Source organism: Macrotis lagotis, chromosome 1, assembly GCF_037893015.1.
Source record: "Macrotis lagotis isolate mMagLag1 chromosome 1, bilby.v1.9.chrom.fasta, whole genome shotgun sequence".
In the NCBI taxonomy this organism is placed as follows: domain Eukaryota; kingdom Metazoa; phylum Chordata; class Mammalia; order Peramelemorphia; family Peramelidae; genus Macrotis; species Macrotis lagotis.
The window spans coordinates 361,591,020-361,618,983 of NC_133658.1; the positions used below are offsets into that span (position 1 = coordinate 361,591,020).

At 43.5% G+C, this 27,964-nt stretch overlaps 2 protein-coding genes across 6 annotated transcripts in view; one reads left to right on the forward strand and one right to left on the reverse strand.

The window, feature by feature from the left end:
* Positions 1–1,215: 1,215 nt before the first annotated feature.
* On the forward strand, positions 1,216–27,843 carry PHYKPL (5-phosphohydroxy-L-lysine phospho-lyase). 2 transcript variants are annotated; one of them, XM_074212227.1, is made up of 13 exons: positions 1,216–1,348; positions 7,265–7,383; positions 8,054–8,213; positions 10,144–10,218; positions 10,994–11,081; positions 11,358–11,441; positions 11,714–11,796; positions 12,736–12,961; positions 17,124–17,278; positions 17,848–17,937; positions 20,082–20,212; positions 21,166–21,241; positions 22,238–27,843. In XM_074212227.1, exons 1-12 carry the CDS (start codon positions 1,290–1,292, stop codon positions 21,219–21,221), a joined length of 1,326 nt encoding a protein of 441 aa, XP_074068328.1. In that variant the 5' UTR covers positions 1,216–1,289; the 3' UTR covers positions 21,222–21,241; positions 22,238–27,843. The 2 variants fall into 2 exon arrangements, with proteins under 2 accessions (XP_074068328.1, XP_074068327.1); XM_074212226.1 differs by having other exon boundaries at positions 1,217–1,348; positions 11,358–11,474; positions 22,238–27,840.
* Positions 21,554–27,964, reverse strand: part of HNRNPAB (heterogeneous nuclear ribonucleoprotein A/B) — an 81,334-nt gene continuing 74,923 nt past the window's right edge. For 3 of the 4 annotated variants that reach the window (XM_074212234.1, XM_074212233.1, XM_074212232.1), the window contains 3 exons: positions 26,014–26,167; positions 23,679–23,831; positions 21,554–23,595 (listed from right to left, as the gene is read on the reverse strand). In XM_074212234.1, coding sequence (XP_074068335.1) covers positions 23,522–23,595; positions 23,679–23,831; positions 26,014–26,167 — 381 coding nt within the window. In that variant the 3' untranslated portion in view covers positions 21,554–23,521. The remainder of the gene's footprint in view (positions 23,596–23,678; positions 23,832–26,013; positions 26,168–27,964) is intronic. The other variant, XM_074212235.1, reaches the window with a different exon arrangement.

The following is a 27,964-nucleotide window of genomic DNA, read 5'->3' on the forward strand; positions in this document are numbered from 1 at the left end:
TTTGTGCTGGTGGAATTAGAATTAGAATTCAAGAGCCTTAGTAGAAACCCCAGCCTTGCTTGTTTTCCCAGGTGTGTTCTATAGAAACACTATTTTAGTTAGGTTTTTTTCATGATTTTTTATTGACAGTTTTTGTTTGTATATATTACTTTCACTTCTGAGTATATCCTTCCTTTTTTTGTCTACTTCCAGAGATATTCCTTTTTTTATTATATAAATATTTTATTTTCCAATTATATACAATAGTAGTTTCTACTTAGCATTTTTGGTAAAGTTTTGAATTTTACACATTTTGCCCCACCCTTCCTTTCCTCCCCTTCCCCCCAAGGCAATCTGATAATCTTTACATTGTTTCCATGCTTTACATTGATCATAATTGAATGTGTTGAGAGAAAAATCATATCTTTGAGGAAAAAATATTAAAGGTTGCAAAATTATGTAGTACATAAGACAACTTTTAAAAGAAAACGGAAGGACTTTGTTCAAACTCCACAGTTCTTTCTCTGGATACAGATGGTATTCCGCATTGCAGACAGCCCCAAGTTGTCCCTGGTTGTTGCACTGAGCGAGTCCAACAAGAACCGAGACAAGAACTAAAATTAGAGGGGCCAGGACTGGACTGAAATAGGCGGGAACTGGTGTAGGGAGGATCCAGGCTCCGGATTGGATGGGAGGTGGAGCAAGAAGCAGAACTAGAACTAGGATAGGCGGGCATGAAGCAGTGTGGGCGGGGCCAGGACAGAACCGATAGGGAGGTCTCAGGATTGGATGAGAGGTGGAGCAAGAAGCGGGACTAGAACTAAAATTAGAGGGGCCAGGTCTGGATTGAAATAGGCGGGAACTGGTGTAGGGAGGATCCAGGCTCCGGATTGGATGGGAGGTGGAGCAAGAAGCTGGACTAGAACTAGGATAGGTGAGCATGAAGCAGTGTGGGCGGGGCCAGGACAGAGCCAGGCCAGGGCGGGCCTGGTGTAGGGAGGATCCGGGCTCCGGATTGGATGGGAGGTGGAGCAAGAAGCTGGACTAGAACTAGGATAGGTGAGCATGAAGCGGTGTGGGCGGGGCCAGGACAGAGCCAGGCCAGGGCGGGCCTGGTGTAGGGAGGATCCGGGCTCCGGATTGGCTGGGAGGGGGAGCGAGAAGCAGGACTAAGACTAAGATGGGTGAGGATAAAGCCATAGTGGGCGGGCCTTCCCTGGGGGCGGTTCTAGGACTGAGAGGCCGGGCTAGAGGAGCCAGCCACTCTCAGATCCCACCTCCTAACTCTGCTGGGGACTTTTCTGGGCGCCATGGCCTCGGAGGGGCACAGCAAGGAAGAGACCCTGTCACTGCGAAGGCAGCTTATCGGGTAGGAAGACATAGAGAGGGGTCGGGGGACCCAGGACTTGGTCTCTACAGAGGCTCGAGTGGGGTCTGGGGGAGGTCAGGGCGCCACGTCGTCACGGAGGGTGGACTCCCGCACCCAGCTCACGGGGCAGCCTCCACTCCCGATCCTTGACCACAGCCCACGGTCCCCCTCCTCCCCCACTAATTCACCCCAAGCCTTCATCAGTGCCGGAATTGAGGCTACCCTTTGCAACATTCTGACCAGGGGTTGTCTGACTGCTTGGATACTTCCAGAGACGGGGAGCTCGCTACTCTCCGAGACCACTGTTTCCAACTCTTGTTCAGCTCTGATTGTTAGGAAACTTTTCATTGATGTTGAGGTTAATTTTGCCTCTTTTCAACTTCCACCTATTCCTCCTAGTTCCGCTCTCTGGCACCAGGTGGGACAAAGCCTAATTTCTCCTCTCTGAGTGACAGCCTATATACTATATACTAGAAAGTGTCGAAGGGGAACTGGTCTTGCAATAGGAAGACTTCAGTTCAGAAATTCTTATCCTGGGATCCCTGAACTTTTAAAAAATGTTTTAATAACATTCTCTTAATATGATTGGAATCCTTTATGATACCATGCATCTTATTTTATGCATTTAAAAACATTCTGAGAAAGGGTCCTGAGGTTTCATCAGGCACACAAAGGGGTCCTTGACACTTAAGCAGGTCTGGTCCTGATTCAGAATCCCTGAACCTCAGAGTTGTGATGACCTTCAGAGCTTCTAGTCCAATACCTAAGGGAAACAGGAATTCTTTCCACAGTCTGCTAACCATTACTTAAAGCTGTCTGGTGAGAGGAAGCTGACTGCTTCCTGGAACCAGCCCGGATCACTTTGGGATAGCTCTAATTGTCAGTCAATAAACATTTATTAATCTATGTCATTATGCTAAATACTGGAAATATAAAGGTAGGTTAAAAAATTGCCTTCAAGAAGCTTTCAGTCTAATGGGGGACATGTAAACAACTATGTAGGAACAGGCTATATACAGAATAAATTGGAAAGATCAGGAACAGCTTCCTGGAGATGGTGGAATTTTAACTAGGACTTGAAGGATGCCAAGAACCATTAGGTAAAAGAGTATCCCAGAATGGGAGACAGCTAAATAAAATGTTTGGGAAATGGAGCATCTTTTTCTTGGAACATCCAAGAAGAGGTCAGTGTTACCAGATTAAAAAGTACAGGGGAAGGGACATAGAGCATAAGAAGAGCAGGGGTTGTTGTGGGAGCAGATTAAAAAGTCTGTTGAATGAAAAAAAGAGGATTTTTATATTTGGAGGTGATAGGGGCCTATGGAGTTTATTGAACAAAGTAAGAGTGGGAGGAGAAAGGAAGTTGGACTTGTGTTTTAGGAGTCTTATTTTGGTGGCTGAGGAGGATGACTAGAGCAGAAGAGAGCCTTGTGGCAGATAGACCCACCAGCAGGCAATCAAAATAGTCCTGCCTTTAATGTAATGAAAGCCTGAACCAGGGTGCTGACCAGTTTCACAGAAGAGAAGAGGGCAAATTGCACAAAAGTACAATTTACAGGCCTTGGCAAGGGATTGGATATGAGGGGGTGGGGGTGGTGAGAGATAATGAGGAATGAAGAATGCCATTTGAGTTGGGAATGTGGGAGACTGGGATGACGGTGCCCTCCACAGTAATAGGGAAATTTAGAAGAGGAAAAATTAGGGGGAAAAGATAATGATTTCAGTTCTGGACATGTTGAGATGTATACAGGAAGCGTTAAGAAGCTTTTCCTCATATCAAGTCTAAACCTGTTTCTTTGCAATAACTCCTGACTCCTCGTTCTCTGAACTAGGCAGAGTATGGCTAAGACCCACTCCCCACACCCATTTAATAAGATAATAGGTGTAAACTTTAAGTCTATATAAATATAAATTGTTTATTGTTGAGAATGGCAGAGAAGAGGGAATGCAACTATTGGAAAAATTGTTATTGTGAAACTGAATGTTCCCAAATTTTTTAACCTATTACCTGTGCTATAAATTCAATACACATCACATCTAGTTTTCCCTTCTCTGGCTCTCTGCTCAATGTCCTTCCTAAGGGTTGTATCCCTATCTGCCGAGGCTCTAGCATATGTATCATAACCATTATACTCATCCACTCCCTCTGTCCCTACATCACTCACACCTTTGCCCCAATTCTCCTCATTTACCCTATCTCTTCTCACTCCCCTAGACTACCCTCAGCATTTATATGTCCTCTATAATCCCCCAAAACTTAGCGCATATTCCCCATTTACTATCTGCTTTCTGGATCCTTCATTCCTTTGTCACAAACTCTCCCTTACACTTTCCCCTTCAACTTCCTCTACCTCTTCTCTAAACAACCCTACATGCTCTACCCCTTAGGGCCCCCAGAATCCCCACATACCCCATCCTCCTTAGCTTTCCCAAACCCCCTTCTCCCTAATCCTTCAGAGAACCTAGCTCCAAGCTCCCATATAGATATCACCCTCCCTCCTTCCCCTCCCCCACACATATAGCCCCTCTTCCCAAGCCATTCTGACCCTAACTTCAAATGCCCTCATCTGCTTACTGTCCCACACCATCCTACTCTACAAGTTATAGGCACATGATTCCACAACCTGCCAAACCATTCCCTATCCCTCATGCCAAAAATCCCACCCCCACCCTTTCTTGTCTATCCAGATCTCCCTCTTCACATCCCATTCCTCCCAGTCAACCCCTTCTTCCAAAATCCTGCCCCTTTATACTGGCCCATCTCCCCTACTTGTATACACATTCTGTAGTCACCTCTCTATACCATCTTTTATAAATCCTAATGCACCAAACACTTTTAGTTTTAGTATCTAGCACTAAACATCCCCCCTATTCCATGGCAGGACTTCTCAAACCTGTTTCCCACATACACAGTCTCCCCCAGTCCCTTAAATCTACCCCTTATCCATGTGTCTTTTTTCCTCCCCTATTTTTTTCCTGCTCCAATCTTCTCCCCCTTTTACCCTTTCTCACCCCTGATCCTATATCTCTGCCCATAACCCCACCTTCCTGGCCTTCTTTTTCCCAACTTCCTACTATCCTTGCCCCTATTCCTTAACAACTGGCCCCTCAATTCATATATTCATTCATCTACAAAGGTAATTTCGAAAGGGCCTCATGCCTAGCCCCTATCTTTAACACCTTCCCCCCGCGTTAGTCTCATATACTTAGCTCTCAGCATTACATGTTCCAGAGTTCTAGGCCCCAGAACCTTCCTTTTCCTTGCTCTACAAGGCTCCAAACCCTATAGTTCTTCACCCCTGACTGCTCACCCCTTACTCCTCTTCCTTTCATTTTCCTAGTTTCTACATCTAAGATCCCTGACCTTACCAGACTGAAGCCCATGTCCTTTACTACCTCTCTCCTTCCTTAGGTGACTGCTCACACTTGCGGGTGCAACAGGTTAGTGCCTTCTACCTCCCCAAGAGAAAGAAGCAGAGGATTCCAAGATTTTTGACCTGGAACCTAGGCACTGCCAGCCTCTTCTTTCTCTCTCTCCTCCTTTCCTTCTTGAAACAACTATTTTGCCATGCTGTATGTACTTTTGTTCTGCCTGAAAAAGGACCCAGAAAACACAGGGCCAAAAGTCCAAGGAGGAGGAGTTTTTGGAGGGTTTTTACTGATAGAGAGTGATGATGATCACCACCCATGAAGGGGCTCACTGCCATTACCCAGGTCCCCTTCCTGGGACCTGAGAGAGAAAGCACCATTGGGTGAAGGCACAATGAAAGGGTGTTTGGGGAATCTATGAGTCAGATAAATGAGTAGGGAAAGCTTCCCTTGGAAAACTTAAAAAAAACTAGGAAGAAAAATATTTTTCCTTTCTAGTTATTTGGAGAGAAGTCAGCTAGAATTTTCCTGGACACTTCCAGTCTATCTCAACAGCCACATTCTTTTTTTTTTTTTTTTTTTTTTTTAGTTTTTTTCAAAGCAATGGGGTTTAAGTGGTTTGCCCAAAGCCACACAGCTAGGTAATTATTAAGTGTCTGAGACCGGATTTGAACCCAGGTACACTCCTGACTCCAGGGCCGGTGCTTTATCCACTGCGCCACCTAGCCACCCCAACAGCCACGTTCTTGATAAGGCCTTGCTAGATTGCATCTCCAGTCATGCTGATTCATATCTGGTCACTGGACCCAGATGGCTCCAGAATAGAAACTGAGTGCAACACCCCTTCAATCTAATCCATGTTACTTGTATGTCAGGGCATCACCTCTCTGATGTCATGGTCTTCTTCCAGAATGAAGAACAAACAATAGCCCACATCCTCTTATCATCTCCTCTCCCGCAACACCTTAAAAAAAAGTCCTGTGATTTTTTTACTTAGCTGTGAACATGCTGCATCCCCTGGAGAATAGAAACTCCTTGAAGCCAAGGACTATCTTGTACTATGAATGCCTCATATTCAGTTGGTGCTTAATAAATGCTTAGGTTTTGTGGGGTTTTTTTAAACATATCCTGTATTTACTTATCTATCAAGGTGCTGTATTGTCCTTAAGGGATATAATCTCCTTAAAGCCAGAAGAGCTTTTTAATATAACTTTTATATTTGTATTATGAATGCCTGACATTCAGCAGGTGCTTAATAAATGCTCATTGATTAACTGATCCTCGAAAAGTTGGGAGGCTGGGGCCAAATCATTGGGCACTATGGTCAGATCCATAAAGAGAGGTGGAAGGGACCTCAGAGATGATCAAGTCCTACTCCCCTCAGAACTTGAACCCAGATCCCCTAATTCTGGATCCCCATCCTCTGGGGGACAAATTACTCACCTTTATGTAGCTCCCTAAGATTTATCCAATGCTTTCTTCACAACTTATCCTGTGGGGTAGGTATCACAAATGCAATTATCCCCATTTTACAGATGAGGAAAAGAGACTCAGAAATGACTTACCTTGGATGCTAACTTGTATCATTGCCATATGACTCCAACTTCCTTCAGACTCCAAAGCCATCCCTTTTCTACTATACATAACACTGTATCCCTGGGCAACGATAAAAGATAAGATGCCCCCTCACCTACTGCACAGTGTCTTACAGATGAAGAAACAGATACATAGAGAGGGGGACTTTCTCTGAGGCATGACCTGCTTTTTTTCCCCCCATTGCTCCTAGGACACTGAAACTTCAGAGTTTGAAAGGAGACTGTCTGGTTCCTCAAACTTGATCCTTTTATATCAGCAGCTCCATTTAGTTCAAGAGTCTGATGCCTTCTATCCCTGGGTCCCAAGACTTGATTGTAGAGATAGTTCCTATGATGTTATTCATTTGTTTCAGTTGTGTCTGATTCTTCATGACTCCATTTGGGATTTTCTTGGCATGGATACTGAAGTGATTTGCCATTTTCTTCTCCAGCTCATCTGATAGATGAGGAAACTAAGGCAAACAGGCTTAAGTGACTTGCCCAGGGACACACAGCTAACCAGTGTTTGAGGCCAGATTTGAACTCAGGAAAATGAATCTTCCTAACTCTAGACCCTGTCCACTATGGATCACAAGTTAAAACACAAGAATGATGGGTTCTTGGCAAGAAGTGAAGTATGCTTTAACCAGGACTGATAAAAATAACATTTGCTTAGAATACTACACATCTGGTTGAGATGACTTTAGACTGAAAAGGGAGAAGGAAGAAGAAAACTTCCCTCCTAGACCTGACAAGCCAGGTGCCCTAGAGAACATCACATACTATATAGGAGAAGGAAGAATAGAAGGGAGGACTGGCCATTCCCAGTAGACAATAGCCAAGAAGAGAGCCAGCAATAAACCTAAGGCCTCAGATGCCTACAGACAAATACACAAAGGGAGAAGTAAGGTACCTGGAAATCCTAATAACTTTGGCAGCAGATAAAGATTGCTTCTGTGGTATCTCTTTGCAGCTCTTCCTGCAGGCTTTTTTTTCCTGAGAACCCTGTGAAGATCGTCCAGGCCCAAGGCCAGTACATGTATGATGAGAAGGGAGTGGAGTACATTGACTGCATCAACAATGTGGCTCATGGTAGGTACCAGGAGAGCAGGGCCTCTGAGACCACAGAGCTAGCAGTACCCAGTTGTCTCCTGTCCTACCAAGGATTCTTTTTAGCCCCTCATCATAAACTTAGAGCCTTTTAAGGCTGAGTGCCAAAGGTTTAGGTGACTTCTCCAGGTTGACAGAGGCAGGATTTTTCAAGGAGATCTTTTGACTCCAAATTTAACACATTTTCTCTGCTGTTTTCATAGCGTGCTTTCAACATTTGTCCTTTAGATCTCACTCCCTCCACATTTCCTGTTTCTTTCTTAACTTCATGGTATCTTGAGACTCCCCCCCTTTTTTAATAAGGCAATCAAGGTTAAGTGATTTGTCCAGGGTCACACAGCTAGTGTCAGAGGCCAGATTTGAACTCAGGTTCTTCTGACTCCAAGGCCAATGCTCTTTTCACTTCAACACTGACTCCCCTCTTATGTTTAGTATCTTTTCCCCTTGGAGACTTGTGACCTTTCCTCTAGGATAAAGGGCAGCTAGGCTTCTTCTCTCTAGCTTCTCTCTAGTTTCTTTTCATGGGTGGGAAAGATTGGGACAGAATGATCCAACTTACCTGATGGAAGAGGGCAGGATGATATGATTGAGATGGCAGCTCACCCCTTCTGGGACAACCTCAGCTCTCCCCTCTCACTTTGGCCCCTTTCAGTTGGGCACTGCCACCCTCACGTGGTCCAGGCTGCACACCAACAAAACCAAGCATTAAACACCAACAGCCGTTTCCTGCATGATAACATAGTGGACTACGCTCAGAGGCTGGCCCAAACACTGCCCAAGGAGCTCTGTGTGTTCTACTTCCTGAATTCAGGGTAAGTCCCCCTCCCCCCATGCCCCCAAAGAGGGCTATACCTTAACTAGGTTAGAGACTTTTGGGGGGGGGGTGTCAGTATCTCCAATGTCTAGCAAAGATTCTGGTAATCAGAACTTAATAAATGCTCATAGGAAGCAAGCACTTTGATGACACACACTGTCACATGGCTGGGCCTGAATTGAGGAAGACCTGAATTCAAATGTGACCTCAGACGCTAATTCTGTGATCACTTTAACCCTGTTTGCTTCAGTTTCCTCTATTGTAAAATGAACTGGAGAAGGAAATGAAGAACCACTCCACCATCTTTGCCAAGAAAATCCCAAATTGGGTCACGAAGAGTTGACCATGACTGAACAACAATTTGAGTCCCATCCTGTCTTTCCAGCCTTGCTTGACCCTCCTGCCCTCTCTTGCACTCAGTGATCAAATTCAATTGGACTCTCTCTGGCCCCTAAACAATCCCTGTGCATTCTGGCCCCTGCCTTATTCTTCATCCTTGGAAGAACCTCCTTCTCCCCCCTTTCCCCACAACCTTTGAATTTCCACCTGCAGCATCACCTCCACCATGTCCCCCAGAGCCTTTAGGAAAGAGACTGTTTCATCCTTAGCATCTAACAAAGGTCAGAGCACATTATTTTTTTTGGTTTTTGCAAGGCAGTGGGGTTAAGTGACTTGCCCAAGGTCACACAGCTAGGTAATTATAAGTGTCTGAGGCTGGATTTGAACTCAGGTCCTCCTGACTCCAGGGTTGGTGCTCTATCTACTGCGCCACCTAGCTGCCCCCACATTTTTTTTTTAAATCTGGACCTGGGAGGAACTGTCAGGGAGAAGCTCCTTCTACTCAGACAGAAAGCAACAGCTCCACAACTTGAGTCTCACAGGTGCCCAGGGTGACAGAGGCAGCACTTGAGTCCTGGTCTTCTGTCCCTGATCAGACCAGAACTGCCTGTCATCCTGGCTAACAGAGCTATGCTTAATACATAAATAAAGAACTGAATTGTTGAACTGTACTTTCCTTGTTAGTATTCAATCAACCTACATTTATTGAGTGCTGGGGGGGAGAGGATACAAAAAGATGCAAAAGACAGTCCCTGCCTTCAAGGAGCATATTAGAGATAATAATCAGGAAACAAATATGTAGAAAGTAAGCTACATACCTGATAAATAGGAAATGATGTTTGTCCTTGGTTCTCGAAGAAGGCCATGACATCAGGGAGGTGATGTCATAACAAGCATGTGAACTGGATGAGTGGGGGGAGAGGGGCTGTGCTAAGCCACCGGTCTCACTTTCTCCTCTGAAACCATCTGGGGCCAGTGGCCAGATAAGAATAGGAAGATTGGGGGTGCCCTGGATGCAAGATTATCAGGGTTAAATGACCAGGATCACACAGCTAGTGTTATTCATCTGAGGTTGGATTTGAATTCAGGTCCTCCTAACTCCAAGGCCAGTCCACTGTGCCACCTAGCTGCCCCCTCCTTATAGACCAGTTGAATTAAATTGAACTCACCTGGAGGCAACAGCTGGTTAGTAACACTTCTCTGAGGCTAGAGGAAGGCAAGCATTTCCTTCCATGCCTTAGATTTCCCTTCTCTCACCCTGGTTTTGGAGGCTGCACAAAAGAATCTAGAACCAAAGGGAGCCCAAGCAGGGGACTACTTCCACAGTAAGCCTTTCCCCAGTCCCTCTTAATTCTAGTGACTTCCCTCTCCAATATTTCCTATACATTCTGTATATAGTTTGTTTCACATGTTTCTTGTTATCTCCCCCATTTGACCATGATCTCCTTGAGGGCAGGGGCTTTTGTGTCTTCAGTATCAAACACAGTCCCTGGTATATAATAAATGTTTATTGTGGAGCAGAAGACCAACCCTGAAAGGAAATTTCCATGCAGGTCAGCAATCTAAGTGGTCATCACCATCTGTTATAGGTCTGAAGCCAATGACCTGGCCCTGAGGTTGGCACGTCAGTATACTGGACATCGAGATGTGGTGGTAGTTGACCAGTAAGTGCCTCTCCCAGGAACCTCTGTGAGCCTTGGTTTCCCTAACAGTGAAATGTAGATACTTATATTCACAAGTCCTACCTCCAGGGCCATTTTACTTGTGTGAACTAAGTCACTCTCTGGGGCTTAATTTGCTCATTTCCAAAATGAGAATTTGGATTTAGACCCTAGATTGGACCAGATATGACTTTAAGAGCTATGGAAATTTATTTTATCACTGAAGAAGATACCATGGGCTTGGGATGATTCTTGGGAGTTGAAAGTGATGACAGGTTTGCTTTGAGGGCACCAGCTCCAATGGGTGACAGGAACAAAGTCTGAGGGGTGATGGGAGTATCCCCTAATTCTATAGAATAATTGTTCCACTTCCACCTTCATCAGGGACCCCCTGGAAAGGAAAAGGGACCTCCATGGAGGTGACAATCCCTCTGAGATATACACCTGTCCCACTGAGTTTCATAATGATCCTGGTATCTGGACCTCTTGTATAGAAACAGCCCCATGAGATTAGGAATCACTACCCCCATTTTACAAATGAAGAAACTGAGGCACAGAAGAACTCACACAGCTCAGAATCTAGATTCCTCTCCAGGTCTCATGCAGTGCTTTTTTCTGGAGACCTCCTGAGACAGATAAGAAAGCTGCCAACCCAGGGGAGTCAGTGAGGGTAGCTGTGCCCAGGAGTTGAGTTGTTACTATGGCTCACATTCAGGAATGTCCCCGGGGCTGGGCAGGGCCTCGGATCTAGGGAAGGACTGATGCCTTTTCTCCTCAGTGCTTACCATGGGCACCTGAGCTCTCTGATCGACATAAGCCCTTACAAGTTCCGGAGTCTGGAAGGACAGCCAGAGTGGGTACACGTGGTATGTATCCGTGACCAGAGCCTCAGATTCAGAAAGCCTTGGGTTCAAGTATCCCTGGCATATTCTGAATGTGTGCTCCTGGGTATTCCCCTTAACTTCCCAGTGCCTCAAAGCAGATGGCAAGTCAGAGAAGGGATCAACATCCAGCAGGAGAAAGAATTTCCTACACTGAAGTCTGGACCTCTCCCTACTTCCCTCCACTCAAAAGTTCAGGCTCCCCTAGTCCTGTAAAGCTTCCAAAATGCTTTCCATGTTTTATGAGATTTCTCTGTGTAGGTCCCTCTCCCAGATACTTTCCGAGGACCTTACCGGGAGGACCACCCAGAGCCAGAAAATGCCTATGCAGCAGAGGTGAAGCAGGTGATTGACAGTGCCCAGGTCAAGGGCAGAAAGGTAAAGCCTTGATGCCAAACTTGCTAAGAGGGGCTGTGGGAGTCTCTTGGCGCTCTGTAGGAGAGAGGGTAGGAGGGAGATTGCCAGGACCTCCCAGTCTAGCAGGATGTGCCCTCTCCTTCACCAGGGCAGAGCCCACCATAAGCCTGTGCCCTCCGAGCTCCTGCAAGGGAAAGTTCTAACAGCAAACCTTGGCTGCTGACACAGCTGCAGCCTGGCATTACTCTCTCTGTCCACAGATAGCGGCCTTTTTTATCGAGTCTCTGCCCAGTGTGGGAGGCCAGATCATTCCCCCGGCTGGCTATTTCCAGAAAGTAGCAGAGTAAGTAGGTCATTGCAGATTTACAAGGGGAGGTAGATGAGAGTATCTATGCCTCAATGAGGGTATCAAATGTGAGAAATCTTAGGCCCTCAGTCCTCATTCTTGATTACCAGCTCAGAATTGTCAGTAGATCTACAGCCCCAGGGCACAGCTCCCACCTCTCAGGAGAGAGATGGTGCACTATGGATGCAGAATGACATATTCAATGTCAGATATGGCCAGTCTTTTGACTTGACCACTGCTGTTTTAGAAGGGACAATTCTAGAGGTGGTGGGGAGATGAGAAGTGGGTGGTTAGAGTATAGCCATGAAAAGCAATGAGCATCAATAAAATATTGAGATAAAAACTCTAAAATTTTATCTCCAGAAATGGAAGGGATCTTAAAACCTACCACCCTGGCCCTCCTCAGTTTGCAGATGAAGTTGAGGCCCAGAGAGATCAGATGATTGGTTGGAAGAAAGGACCTTATCTAGACTAGTTCCTGCCATTTAACAGATGAACAAAGTGAGACCTCAGAAGAAGGAGTAACTCATCCAAGATCATAGGGTAGTAAAATAGCAGAGCCAAGATTTGAACCAGCATCCTTTGAAGCTTACAAGGCAACATTGGTGGAGTGGAAACCATTCCAGATTTAGCCTTGGTTCAAATTTAACCACTGCTGCCTAGAACAAGTCATTCTACCTTCCCTAATCTATATTTGTAAAATGAGGCACTTGGGACAAGATGGCCTGAGGTTTCCCATAAACCTGCTAAATCCATGGTCTTGTGGGGACTATTCCAAATCTTAATCTTTCCAATGTGACTGACTCCCCGGGATAATGATGATGTCATTTGTCAAAGGTCACATAGCACTTCCATGGCCCAAAGGACTCTAACGAAATCTTTTCCACATTCCCTAACTGGTCAGAGGGAATCACTCCCCACCATGCTTTTCTGCAGACATATCCGACGGGCTGGAGGCGTTTTTGTGGCTGATGAGATTCAAGTTGGCTTTGGCCGAGTAGGCAAGCACTTCTGGGCCTTCCAGCTACAGGGGGAAGACTTTGTTCCTGACATAGTTACCATGGGCAAGCCCATTGGCAATGGACACCCCATCGCCTGTGTAGCCACGACCCAGGACATCGCCAAAGCATTTGCTGACACTGGTGTAGAGTATTTCAATACGGTAAGGAAATCTTAGCAGCTCATAACCCTCATCTAGGCCCCAGTTCTGCTCCTCTTTCTGAATCTTCTATCCATCCTAAGCCGGGGATTCTCTGGCTCAGCTCCAAAGATACCAGGCAAAGAAAACACTTCCTAGTTTCCTAGGGATCATAATTTTTTCCCCTACTAATAAGACACATGATCCTGTGTGTGTTTGTATGTATGTGTGGGCTTCAGGAATTTTTGATATTACTATGCATCTTAATAACTTATTTCTAGAACATTTTAAGGTTCACAAAATGCTTTCCTCTTTAACATCCTTTGGTAATGGGCAGTGCAGGCAGGATTATCTACATTTTGCAGATGCAAAAGGCAGAATAGGGTAATGGACAGAAAACTGGACTTGGGAGTCAGATCAGTGTTCAAGTCCCACTTCTGTCATGTCCTGGCTCTGTGACTCCAGGCAAATCTCAACCTCTTAGCTAAAACTCATTTGTAGAGCAAATGAATGTTGACCTACAGAATAGATTTCACTAGAATTTCCCTACAATGAAATTGCAAGTTTGGTTAAAAAAAATAGATGGAGAAATTGAGGCCCCAAGAGGAGCAGGGCTTTGCACATGTAAAAAGTCAGAGGTGGGATTTGATAGCAGATGTCTCCTCACTCTTTCTACTGTATCACACCTTTGTAAACCTGCTAGCAGGAAACCTGGCAGCAGTCACTGACCTAGGAGTAGCAGTAGGCTAGTTCCTGGTGACCTCTGTCAGCTCCTGTGAGCCTGCTCATCAGATAAAAGCCATCTCTGCTAAAATAATCCAGTAAGATCCTGGTGTCCTGTGGGCCCCATTTGGCCCATGTGTAACCTGCATGTGGAATACCTAGCCTGCTGGGGTAGAGCTCTCCATCTGGTCTAGGAAAAGAGGAACCCCAGCTTCTGAAACTCCACCTCTGATAATTATAACCTATGGGAAGTTAGGCAAGTTCCCCAACCTTCCTGGCCCTGCTTTATAAAACAAGGCACTTGGAGATCCCTAGGCACTGTGAGCCTGGGTTAGGGCCAACAAATGTCCAGGACTGTTTATTGGGAGCTGCTCAGGCTTGAGGGCTGAGCAGGGTTCTAGCTTCTAAGGAGTTCACCTGGGGAAAACAAGACTTTAATCAGTAGTCCATGAAAAGTTAACAATGGGAGAGATAAAGAACAATGGATCAAAGTAGGTTTCACCAGGTCCTGGGAGAGTAGGGGCCAGACAATAAAAGCTAGAGTTCTGAAGGAGCAGGCACTGTGGGAATACTTTGTTCGGTGCTTATCTCTGTCTTATAGTGATTCTCCTATTTATCTTATCTGATGACTTGAGAAAGCTTTTTCTGAAGGGAAGACCTGTGCCTTAAAGTCTTCCCAATTTAGAATTCAGATAGGGAAAGAGCACAGCAAAAACACAGAGGTACAGTAAAGAGCCTCAGACACACATCCCAGCAATGTGACCCTGGGCAAGTCACCACCTGTTTGCCTCAATCCACTGGAGAAGGAAATGGCAAAGTGCTCCAATTTATCATTTGGCAAGAAAACCCCAGGGACAGTACTGGTGGTACATGGGCTCCCAAGAAGTTGGATACAACCCTGAACAAAAAGGAACCTAGCGTCCAAGAAGCTAGGTACATAAAAATAAATTTGTAAAGGAAATGAAAAACCATATTACTTTAAGAGGACTTTGAACCTGAGACTAACGCGTGTTATAGAGAGGAGAGCCACTGAAGGTGTATGACCAGAGGAATAAAAACTAACATTTGAAAGCTGGGATCAGCCTACAAGGGCCAAATCTGCTTCCTGCTTTTGTATGACCTGGAGAGAAGAGTGGTTTTTACAGTCTGAAATTCAATAAATATTTTAAAAGATAAAACCTCTCAGCTCATGGGCAGGTGGGTAGGGCTGTAGTTTGCCAAGCCCTGTCTGAGGTCAGTCCTTTAGGACTGCAACTGAGGATCACAGATTGAAAGTTGGAAGGGACTTGGAATGGAAGACCCTTTATTTTGCAGCTGAGAACATTGCAGCTTGCACCTACGTGACTTACCTGTGCTCATACAGCCTGTATCAGAAGTAGAATTGGAATCCACATTTTCTGAACTGCCAAGGCCAGCATTTTCTCCATGAAGTCACCAGTGCTGCCTCTCCTCAAACTGAGGAAGGAGATGGGCTCCACCCACTCACACCAGGGAGCTGGCCCTGTGTCATGTGACTTACCTTATTCCATATTTTTAATGAGAGCCCAGATGGAGATTAGAACTCAAACCTCCAGATGCCTTTTCTGCCTCTGTACCATCCCATATCTTACAGCAAGTTACTGTGTTTTTTTTGTTTTGTTTTTTTGTTAAGAGCAGGATACACTTAAGGCTGTGTTTGCAACATCAATTGGAGGGAGAAAGATTGGAAGCGGAAGACTATTTAGGTGGTTGGTGTTCATGGGGATGCAGAGGAAAGAATGGATTATTGATATAGCATGAAGAGTCAGCAGTGACTGGACAAGGCTACTCTGAGGTTCTGAATTTATTCACAAAGGATGATAGCAGAAATAGGGAGGTTGGGGAGGAGCTAGTCTCCAGGCCAGATTAGCTTGGTTCAGTTTTTTAATTTTTCTGAGTTAAAGGTCAGGGTCAGTGTCAGTTATACATGGAGTCATTCTCCATGAAGGCTCAGGAGTCACAGATTAGATGAGCTCTCCAAAGACAAAAATGTAGGTGAGAAGAGGCAAAGATCATAATCACAGGGGCTTCAAACACCCTCTAGTCCAACCTCCTTATTTTACCACATTTACATACACACACACACACACACAGCATTTTTACATTTACAAAGCAATTTACATTTTTTTTCAATCGATCTTCACAACCACCCTGTGAGGTAGGTGCTACTTTATAGCTTAAAAAACTGAGGCTGAGAAAATGAATTGGCTCCCCCAGGGTCAATGGCCAGGAATGTCTGGGTAGTACTGGACCCAAGTTTTGCTCATTACTCTGGATCCAGTACTCTAACCACTGACCCACATTGTGTCTATTCCAGAGGTGGCATTTGGGGATGAGAAAGTTGGTCACATTTCTGGAGACCATGGGTCCTGCAGCTGGAAGGGGATGAGGGATTGGACTAGGGGAAGAGAAATCAGAATGGATTCCAGGGCCCTCCAAACAAGACAGCAAGTCTTAGTGACAGACTGAAGAGACCAACCTACCTTTCAATCAATCAACCAACAAGTATTTATTAAGCGCCTACTATATGCCAGATTCTATGTTGAGCTCTGGGAAATACAAATATAAAGAATATTAACAATCCCTACTCACAAGGAGCTTCCACTCTAATGGGGAGACAAGTACACATATAAATATTGCAACATAAACATAAAAATGACAAATACAAATAAATGCAAGAGTAAAACACAAAGTGACCTGGGAAGGAGGGGAATAAAGAAAGGCTTCATGCAGAAGGTGATATCTGGGCTGATACCTGAAGGTGGAGATGAGGAAGTTAAATCCAGGCATGGGTTGGTCAGAGCCAAGGCATGGTCCTCATATTTGAGGAATAACAGGAAGGTCAGTTGGGTCCTCAATGAAGCTGAGGCTAGGTTATGAAGGGGGTTTAAAAGCCAGAGTGAATTTTACCCCAGAGGAGGAAGTCACTGGAGGTTTTTGAATCGAACTGAATCACAGTTCTCACTTAAGGAAGCAGTTATATAGGAAGTTCTCTGTGAAAGGGGATGAGGAGCTGCACTATGATGGCGACTGAGTCGAGACTGATTCAGAGATCAAAAAAGACAGCGTCTTGGAACATGTTTTGTAGGAGTAAGGGAAGAACTGGATAGCAAGGCTCATTCCCAGAATGAGGTGCCTCCAACAGGGACGTTTCTTAGAGAGTTGGGAGGTGCTGGGTGATACTGAATTGTTTTGGACATGCTGAGTTTGAGGTGTTTTCCAAGACATCCAGTTTGAAATGTCCATTGGGTAATGGGTTTCTGACAGTATCTATTTGCCCCTTATTGGAAACCTATTTTAATTCAGAGGGCAGACTCTCCAAATATCCCATTTACTCCCTGCCACTGAACCCATCCTTCCTCAACACCCTCCCCCTTTACCTCTCACCCCCTTTTCCTCATTGGTTGCCTGCCCTGATTGCTGCCCCTCTTTCTCTTGATCTCAGTTTGCAGGAAGTCCCGTTTCCTGTGCAGTGGGTTTGGCAGTGTTGGACGTCCTAGAAAAGGAGCACCTCCAGGCCCATGCTACCCATGTGGGAGACTTCCTAATGGGGTTGTTGAACCAGCAGAAGGCCAAGCATCCCATCATTGGCGATGTCAGGTCAGTTGGAAGGTTTAGCCTTCCACCTTGGGCTTTTTCCCCAACCCCACCTCCCAGCACAGCACAGAATGGTTACCTAATAATCTTCCTATCACAGAACTGCCTTCCTGTCCCTTCTCTGACACCAGCTTATTTCTTCTGGTGGTTTCACCCGAGTTCCCTTTCCACCATCAGAGATCTAGTTCCCAGCTGCCACTGGGTCTGATGTTAGTCTATTATTATGATGAAATTCGTTTCTTGGGAATAGAAAAGCAGACTGGGCAGGTCAGTTTTCCTGACATTCCTTAGACTAAAGGGAGAGTCATACTGCAACATTCTGGAGCTTGAGGATCTGGGTTCAAATTTTGCCTCTGACACTTGTGACCTTTCACAAGTCACAACCTCCCTCCATGAATTCTTCATCTGTGAAATGAAGGGGATGGTCTAGTCTCTGCAGTCTGATCCTATGTACCACAGGATTTAGAAGAATTCCTTTAATACTTTTCAAGATTTGTGAACTGAATGCCATATTCCATCTTCCAAGAAGGAAAAGGGGAAGCCAACCAGTCAGATAAAAAACTTTTTTCTAGGGGTGTTGGATTGTTTATTGGCGTGGATCTGATCAAAGATGAGGCAACAAGAGCACCAGCCACAGAAGAAGCCGACTATCTGGTTTCTAGGTACATGTTTTTTCTCTGGTCTAAAATCTTTCTTTATCTGCAAACTCTGCAATTATAAGATCTCCCAAAAGAGAAGGCAAGATGGACCCCCTTCCCCTTCTTTGCAGAAGTGAGACTCACTGCACATGTCTCACTTGATCTTTTGGTTAGATTTGATCTTCCCTCTTCTTTTGTATTCTTTGAGTTTCAAGGGATGGTTCTCTAGGTAGGAATACTTTGTAATATGATGGCATTTAAAAAAAAGTAAAAATTTTAAAACATCTATTTCCCTAAACCCAGTCCACAATTCACAGGGTCCCTGTGTCAAAGCTGAGAAGGACCCTGGTTGGGAAAAGCCCCTCTCTTCCCCCAGCTCCCAACCTGTTGCCTCTAAGAAATTCAAAGTGTGAAGGAAGAATCTGGAGAGTAGGAGGGAAGCTATTAGGAAAGAATCTGGTGTTTAAAAAGAAAAAGGCAGAACTGAAAGTAATTTGGAGACCAGGGAAAAATTCAGTTAAGCGTGTATGGCCAAGGGGGTTAAAGTGGGGTGGGGCTTGGGGGAAGGACAAGTTTAAGTGATGGCCAGCTGATCCAGGAAGCTCCTTATATGACCATGTCCTTGGCAGGAGTACACAAATCCCTTGGAGATTGGGATTAGGGATAATGGGGTTTCAACGGGTAATTTTCCATCCCATACCTGAACTGGGAGATCCAACTGAATGTTCAGAATCAACTGATCAATTAACCAACAAGCATTTATTAAATACCTACTGTATGCTAGATTCTGGGGATACAAAGACAAACAAGAAATAGACCCTGCCCTCAAGGAGCTTACATTCTAATGGGAAATATTACATGTACATAAATAAGAATATACAATATAAACATAAGGGAAACAACTCTCCTGAAACTCAACTTTCCAAAAATACTTATTCCCCTGGCCTTGGGAGTTTGGAATGGACAATTATCTTTTCAAGTCATTGGTAGTATTGTCGATTTAGAACCCTGTGCTGTGAACCAGCTGCTTTTATCTTCTCAGAAGCCAAATTCACTCAGACCCCCAAAGCATGTAGTAAACATTTTCAACCTTCCAGACAAAAAAAAAAGGAAGGGGGCAGGGTTTTACCTGATTTGAGATTTTATTGGTGCAGGTAGCTCCTACTGAGGAATTTCCTTCCCCAGTGTAGATCACCCACTTTTTCTTTAATTTCAGTCTTATAAGTTGTCTGGGGGACTAAGGTTTAAATGACTTATTTAGGGTCACACAGCCAGGATGTTTTAGATATGGGTCTCAGGTTCAGGTCTTGTTGACTCTTATCAATTAACTGTACCATGTGGTTTTATTAAATTCTTAGGCATTCCATCAACTTCTATTGTTATCCTTAGGAAATAGCTTGGTGCAGGCAGGAAAAGTGATGAGTAATTCCTTGGAACAAGAGGCTGGGTTCAAATCCCAGCTCTGATATTTTTTAACTTGTTTAAGTCACTTCAGTTCCCTAGGCTGGATTCTCAACTGTAAAATGAGGTGGTTGGACTAGGCTTCTTGAGATCCCTTCCAGCTATTCCATAGACTCCTATATGTAAGAAGCTAGAAATATCCATAGAACTCCACCAGAATCGAGATCTTTCTTGCCCTGCACCTATTCACCCTTTGATTAAACAAGATGGCCCCCAAAATGGTTTTCTCAAAACTTGAAACCACCTTCATTTGAAAGTACTAGTTTTAGGGGATTGCAAAGGTGGAAGTGGCAGATGAAATCTGCTCAAACATTTAGAATCTGAATTGTCACTGTGATCTCATTTTGCAAATATCTGTGTTGAAATTCAGGTCTGGACATAAATCCCTGGAGTTCCCTCCCCAGAACAACCATTGTTGGGATCTATGCAAAACTGAACCCCGAGTCACTAGGTATTTGCTAGGACTCTTCCCCCCTTTCTCCTCCCTACCAGCAAGGGACTAGAACAGAAGACAAATACTCTGCCCAGCACTGGCAGCCATTCAGAAGACCATATGGGAAACTGACATAGGAAATGGTAGTTCTCTGTAGCCTTTGCCCTCATTTCAGAGCCAGGCTGGTGTGGAGACTGATGCCTCTGTACCATCTAAACATCTGAAAGAAAAGCAAAACTCTGATTGCATTCTCAGAAATTTCGTGTTCTTCCAGGTTAAAAGATGCCTATATTTTGTTGAGCACTGACGGACCTGGGAGAAATGTCCTGAAATTTAAACCTCCAATGTGCTTCAACATGGACAACGCCAGAATAGTAGTGAATAAAATTGACACAATTTTGACAGGTGAGACTTTAGTTAGGTAGTTAAATTTAAGTCACTTCACTTTGTGGTTACTCAGTATTGACAAAATTGAATTTGGAAACATGCCTCATTTTGCTTATGACCGGATTTCCAGGCAAGCAAACAATTATAATAGTATTCTTGTCCCTGAAATTCACCCTACTATAGGGGCACGATGGTTGTTTTCAGGGGACAGGCTGAGTGGCTGCCACGATGTGGGGGAAGCACACACAAAAGGAGTTTCTGTGAATTATAGATCTAGTATGGAAACCCATTGTCTTGTTCCTGAAATCTCTAGTGGAAGACCTAGATTTATCTTGATAAGCCAGGTTAGTTTTGAATCTTTGAAGTACATTTTATTCTTTCCCCAGGTGAATTTTAATTCCATCCAAAATTCAACTTGCTTTTATGCCCCTACTGTGTTGGATATTAAGTTGCAATGTAGCTCACAGCATAGCTGGGAAAACTTGCAGAGCAGTGGATGAAACCTGGAATACCCAGATGAGCTATAGGCTCAAAACACTAGCTGTGTGACCCTGGGCCAAGTCACTTAACTTCTTCAGTTTCTTCATCTGTAAAATGGGGTTAATAGCACCTACATCTTAGGATCAAATGAGGTATTTGTGTTTTGCAAACTTTAAAGCACTATAAAATGCTAATGGTTATTATGATTATGCCATTTGCAAAGAGATTACTGTGGGCTAGAAGCAATCTAGAAGAAAACTTCCACAGAAAGACCCTACTATTGGTCAGTGTAATTACAGGGTCAATCCTGCCTCTTTGTTTCTTGGGCTATCTCAATGATATGAGGGAACCAAACCTGCCTAAATGGGTTTTTATTCATTTGCCACACACCACTTCCTTCTTATTTTTTCCCTCCCCACCAGCCCCAACCACCTATAACTTGAAAGCTTAGCCAGTTCTGCTTTTAGCTGACCTTGTTCTGCATCCCCCAGAAATGGAGAAGATGGGAAGCTGTGAAACCCTTCGATGTCCCCAACAACCTGACTAGGTTTTCCTTGAAAACCCTGGGTGAGTGTTATTTGTTTCCCAAGACAACTCTGTGGCTTTCAATCCGGCGGATCATTCACTGGGACCCCTCACTGCCCTTTAGATTTGTCCTCACAAATTCTAAAATGCCTTTTGGTCCACACCAGACTTAACAGGCACCACAAAGGATATTATTTCGTACAATTCCTTTAGGGTTAGGGTTCTGTTTGTCCAATACCCATCCAAATTTAAACAGGCAAGCATTATCTGTCATCCAGCATACTATGTTTGAGCAGCATCTGGTCCCCGTTAAGTATTCCCTGCCTGAAGTTAATGGTTATATGAAATGATGTCTGTGCTTGTGACGCACATATGTCCCACATATGCAACACTGGAAGGTTAGGGTTTCAGTGAGCATCACCTAAAGCCTAAGACAAGAATCAAAGTGGCCCTTTGACCAAAATTGTTATGTCACGGTGTTGTATCTTGAGTGGAAACCAACAGTGTCCTGTGGTCATTCTGATTCAAAGACCTGGGACTTTGCCCCAACCAAGACCAGATCAAATCCTGAAGCAGAACAATTTGTTTTAGTTAACATAAGAAAAATGTGTGAAATTTAAGAGCGGAAGAGGACTATGGATAAGATTATCTAGTCCAACCCCCTAATTTCATAGATGACAACATTCAGCTTTTCTAGAACCATCCCTAAGATACTATCAACTAAGTTTTCCATTCAACTCTAGGCCAATGTTAACCTTTTCTTCTGGCTGGCTTTCTCTACTTCAATCCGGATGTATATATAGCTATATAGATATCCAACCTCAGAAAGCTTCTGGCTGTTCAAAGGATGGGAGTTAAGTATTCATGTTTTCATTAAAAGGGCCTATTCTAGTTTGAATAAAGCTATGACCTTGCCAAGTGCAGTGAGTGATAAAAAAAAAAAGTTCAAATAAAGGAAACAAGTGAAGAAGTCTCATTATTGGCCAATCATTTTGAAAGCACCTTTTTGCCTTAACCCTGTCCCTTTTTACTTTATAGGTTTCAAAAAAGAATATTCTGAAAGGCAAAGGAGAAGCCTTGCCAGCCCATTCCAAGATAACAAGAAATTTTAACTCAACCCATTTACAATTTACCTTGTCATATGAACTGGACCTGTTAAAAAACCAGTTGCCACATAGTGGAAAGCAGAGCAGAGGGTAGTGAGTCCCATTTCTGAATTCTTCCCCCCCCCAGCCTCCAATTTTCAGGTATGTGAACTACCATTTTCTGCTCTATTACTGTTATTAAAAGCAGACACTGGGTCAAAGTGGTTAGAAAAATGTCCTATTAAAATCAGAAAAGAAAACATAGGAAGAAAAATTCCTAAATATAGCAATGGTTTCTACTATTTGCCTTAGGGCAAATAACAACTCTGCTCTGGTCTTACTAAGATTGAAGACCTAAATGTCTTCTTTGATGGAATGTTTGTCCAAATCTGCTTAAACAATTAAAGTTACCATGAAATGCCTATACTTTCTTCTTAATAAAAAAAAAATTAAAATATGTCAAACTTTTTTTAAGTTTTATACTTAACCTTTTACCCCACATTTACTCTTTGCCTTAAGGACTATAGTGGGAGACTATCCTAGTCCCTGAAATAGACTCCCCAAATGCCCCCCTACATGAGCAGGCTGGAATGTGGTCAGATGTCAGGGAGTTCTGTCTATATTTTTTCAATAACTGAAAAGATTAAGAAATGGCACACTAGCTGGTTTGGGGTGTGTTTTTTGTTAATTTTATTTCAAAAGCTAGGATAGCTTCAATATCCATGTCATGGTAATCAGGACACATGTAAAATACCTTACAATACATTAGATTCCCAAAAGGTACCAAAAAGTACAGTAAAATTAACACTTCCATTGCCGGAAATGTATGACACAAACAATATAAAATAAAAAGGTGAAAAAAGGAGGCATTTTTCATCTGTACAACCAGAGCATTGCAGAGGCCATGCTCAAGCCAAGAGGCTGAGCTGGGCTTTAAGCAGACCCTCAAAATCACTGCTGTTTAACCTATTAATAAATTCATTCATTAATATCTTGCTTAAGACTGGCATTTACACACCACACACTGTCTAAGACAACTAGAGATCTGTAAATATTCAACATGAAAGACATTTTCCAAGGGGGAATTTTAAATAAGATGCACATTGAACAGGCCATAGAAAGTTTGCAAAGTTAAATTTGGTACATAATTTTAATGTCCACCTAGAGCATTTCCGTATAAAACGTGTGCAGTCCCTCTGAACACTGAGCATGCCGCTGCATACCGCACAGGACTGCCTCAATATGGCTTATAGTTATTCTGATGACCACCACCACGCCTTGGAGTCTTTCCATAATTTGTACTGCCCTGACCTACAAAGAAAACATTACAGATTGATTAAAGAAGCCCGGCACAGGACACTTGCTTGCTCTACCCCACACTGGTCTTTACTTACTATAGTCGTAGCCTGGTCCATAGCCGTAATAGCCATAAGGGGAGTAGTCGTAGCCGCCGTAACCGCCATAGCCTTGCTGATAGCCATAGCCCTGGTTGCCATATCCCTGATTCCAATAGTTGCCATAACCTTGATTCCAATTTTGACTTTGAGCTGCAGAGGAAGCAAGGCCCAGGGTTCTGTTTAGCCCATGTAAAGAGGGAAGCTAAAAAGGGACCAAGGCATACCAACCTGCCTGCAGCACCATGCCTCTGACCAAGTTTGCCCAAGAAAGAAGGGTTCCTGCAACCTCTCCATACAGGCTTTTCAACCCAAAACTGCACTTGCATTAAGAGTACCAGTAACACACTGATCCAACTTAAGGATCAAGAACACAGTACTGAAGACAGGTATGTGTGCATAAGACTGTCCAAATGGGTAATTAACCCTAAACATCAGTAATGTGGGCAGTAGACACTGTCCCCAACACAAGTATAATTATCAATTTAGGAAGTCTTAAAATGTCAGATTCCACTAAAGAATGAAGTGTGGTACAGTCCAAAGAACACTGGCATGAATTTTGAGTCACAGGCCTGACATTAATTCACTTATGCCAGCCTGCATAAGTTACTTCCTCTCCTCTGTAAAACAAGGAGGGTAAATCTAGAATGCTATGTTCCAGCCTGCTCAAAACTTAAAGGGATAAAGAAAGCTAAAATGTCTGCCTCAAGAATCTGACCTGATAGTATAATAATCTCTCCATCAACACAGACCACAACGCTCTCTAATTGGTCCAAAATTTTCACTCATCCCAAATGCCAACCTAGGCAATGAATCTCTCTCCATTCTTAGCTGTGTTGGTCCTCAGAAAAACAAACAGTACACACGGGTGGCTACAAAGCAGAAATCTTTCATAGCTTAGTCAAAGCTACTTAGTTCAAACTTTTCTGGAATCATCTCAAAAAACCCAGATTCACCCCAAACACCATGAGATAAGGCATTAAGGGACTTCAAATGGAAGAGTGTTTATGGGGTTGGGAATAGACTTAGAAATCAGGGCTGAGACGACCAGTATCTTAAAGAGATGATCTCATAGAGGCCCCTCAATAAAGAGGAAGCAGGTTCCAAAAAAAGGAAAAGGGTGAAAAATCCCTATCTCGATTTTAAATCCACTCTGCTATGGCTCTTGTACTTTTAATTTCCTGAATCCCAATTCCCATACTATGCTACTATAGGAATTCCTTGCTTTTGAGAAGGGACTAGGCCATTGAGTTTCCTTTATTTGTTACATTTTTGAAATGATCTAGTTTTCACATCATATAAGTATACTTATAAGGTTGGTCAGGAGGATAAATCTAACCCAGAGTCAGGAAGCTATAGAGTAATAAGCGGCATTAACCACGTTCAAAGCCAAAATCAAGGAATGCAGCTAACATTGGCTACTGCCTCTGCCATTTAAGCATAGGTTTTAGAAAACTGGACCACAGGAAACCAGTGTAAGAAACAAAAGGCTGAATGTCATTTAGTAATGATCTTCAAATAATAGAGGATGCTTATCAAATATCCTCAGTGGAAATTTGTAAAGCAAAGCTTAAAACTTAAGCATGGCGGGTATTGGACAGAAAACACTTCAAGGCAAGAAACAAAGTCTGGTCCCACCTCCTCCGTGAAAGATGGATGGAATCAGGTAAGTGGAGAAGCCACTTTGGGAAGGGGGAAAGAGTCTGAACACCAGTAGGCAAAGTCATGAGGCACAAATAGTAAACATCCTTTATCCTAGTCATCAAGCCTGCATGACCTTGGGCAAACCATTCTTTTTTCTCTTCTCTGGATTTGTTCTCATCTGTTATCATGGGGACAAGATTGAATACTCCTTTTCCAGTTATTTCTGCAGTGCCTTGTCCATGAAACGGATGCTTCCCATTAGTAGAAAATTATCTTAAGAAGGGGAGTTGCAGCATGAGGGCCCCTTAAAAAAATTTGAGTAAATTCTTCCCCTATTCTTCTCCTTTCTTCCCCCTTACCCCACCCCACACCTTTGATGACCAAAACTCACTATGGCTCCAGTATAATGGCCCCATCAGACTGGACACATAGCTGACATGCGGTCATCCATTCCCCACTACCCACTACCAAGAACTTCGTGGTTCTTTATTACGCATGAAACAAGGCAAAAATCCAGAACTTGAGGTGTCACCATAAACTAAAAAAAGCCTCATGTCAAAAACTGAGGCAGGTAGGGCCATCACCTTACTTGCTCCAAGGATTCTGCCATGGCCTCAGCTACAGCTCTAATGGAAACTCCAGAAAAAACTGCCTTGCTAGGAAGACTGAGTGGCATCCATATCTCACTCACCTCCCCCTCCACTGCCTCCGCTGCCTCCACTCCCGCTGCCTCCTCCACCACCTCCAGATCCTCGATTCCCTCGGCTCCGGCCTCCTCGGCTACCCCCAGAGCTGTACTGCTGCTGCTGGTACACTTCTTTAGGCTGGGCCACCTTGATCTCACACTGAAAAGAAAAAGGAAAACATCCATCAAGCTCTAGAATAGTAAGCATTTGTACTATTTCTCTAGTAGGCAACAAACTAAATGTAACTCTATCAAATGAGTTATCTCTGATAATGAAAAGTCTTGTCTAAAGAACTCAAGTACTCCAATGACCATCTCATAGATATGACCAGAAGCCTTTAGATCAATGAATTCAATCTCATAGATATGACCAGAAGCCTTTAGATCAATGAATTCAATTGCTCTACAGCCATAATAATCAGAGCCTTTCTGATTCTCCACAAATAAAGGCCAAGGGTTTATGTGCAAGGTCAAACTACCTCAGTTTAGCAGGACCTTAGAGAAGTAGGAACATCCCAAATTAACTGCCTAGAAAGCAAGGGAAATCAAAAACAAGGCTTTTGTTTTCCTAAGGGCAGCAGTTATGTTGTGTCTTTATCTGTTCAAAAATGATCAGCTCTCCAAAAGAAGAACCAGCTCACTGGGAGCGGGCTGCAGTTATCAAGAAAGTTACCCTGGAGGGTTACAGTTTTTGACATTGGTGGTGAGGGGGCATTGCAGAAATTTGTACAGACTGAGCCAGGGGACTAAAGAACCCAAGGGATTCCTTATCTACAAAGCCCAGCTAGACTCATGTCCATAAAACAAACGTGGTTTTAATACTACAAGGTTGCCAAGCACCTTTTATAGAGTTCAGGATTGACATTACCCTTCATTTATGGTAAAAAAAATCACAATGGGCCATACAAACCTACTCATAGCAATATTCTTAAACAAAGCAGTTATCCAATAAGGGGTGGCCGAATAAACTAGTTTGTGAGTGCAATGGAATTACTATACCTTAAGAAACAAATTAAGGAAGCCAGTGATAAACTATGAAATGATATAGAGCAAATAAGAACCAAGAGTATAAGAGAATACAGACAATGACCACAATAACAAAGAACTCAGATTATAGATTCAAAGAACTAAATTTTTTTCCCCATAAAGTTATATATAGTCATAATCATCAACTCCATGACATTCTTATTAGGAATCCAGATCTTGAAATCCAACATATCTTTCAAAATAAGTTGTGGGCCATTAAGTAAGAGGCAGACCTGTCTCAAGTCTCTAAATCCAAATGAATAGGATTCACCAATCCAGGTTTCAAAACATTCAGTTAAACTATGCTAATTAATTCACTCCAGGGACCTGAGTAACCCTGCCTACTCTGAAACTCAAGTTTCTTATCTGTAAAATAAGAGCTTCAGATTAGCTCTAAAGAGCACCCTCTGTCCCCAAAAAACTATTAGGAGAACTATTTTCCTTTTCCTTCATATTCAACCATATTCTGATGCCAGCTAAATCTGGAGTATAACACACTGAGAGGCTCCTCTTCTTAAGACTATTAACAAACAAGCCTTGGCAAACAGGCTAGAATGAAGAATTTCATGATTTGGGGACTCTAGTATGAATGATTTTCAAGTTTTCTTCCTGCTCTAAAATTCTAAACTGGGCAGACTGATCGATCACTGGCCACATTCCTAGTCCAGACCCTCACACCTAAATCTTTCCAATACAGTCTTTACCATTTTCCCTACTACACACCTAAGGCAATCTAACCCATTTAATAAATACCTATTCAGTGATTCCTGGACTCATCCTACCTAACCAGCCTTGCCTCCTAGTGTTTCAACAATCATTCATTCTTGTGTGCAGCCTTTCATCACCTTAAGAAGTCATGTTTAATTCTTGCCTTTTGGCTCTTGCTCAGATGATGCAAACATTTGGAATGGCTTCTTTTTCTAAGACCAAT

What these genes read in the sequence shown, in the direction of transcription:
- PHYKPL (XM_074212226.1), top strand. Translation starts at nt 1,290, where the DNA reads ATGGCCTCGGAGGGGCACAGCAAGGAAGAGACCCTGTCACTGCGAAGG. An exon ending in AGCCAGAGTGGGTACACGTG is followed by an intron (nt 11,082 to 11,357) that starts GTATGTATCCGT and finishes TTCTCTGTGTAG; the next exon opens with GTCCCTCTCCCAGATACTTT. An exon ending in GTGTAGAGTATTTCAATACG is followed by an intron (nt 12,962 to 17,123) that starts GTAAGGAAATCT and finishes TCTTGATCTCAG; the next exon opens with TTTGCAGGAAGTCCCGTTTC.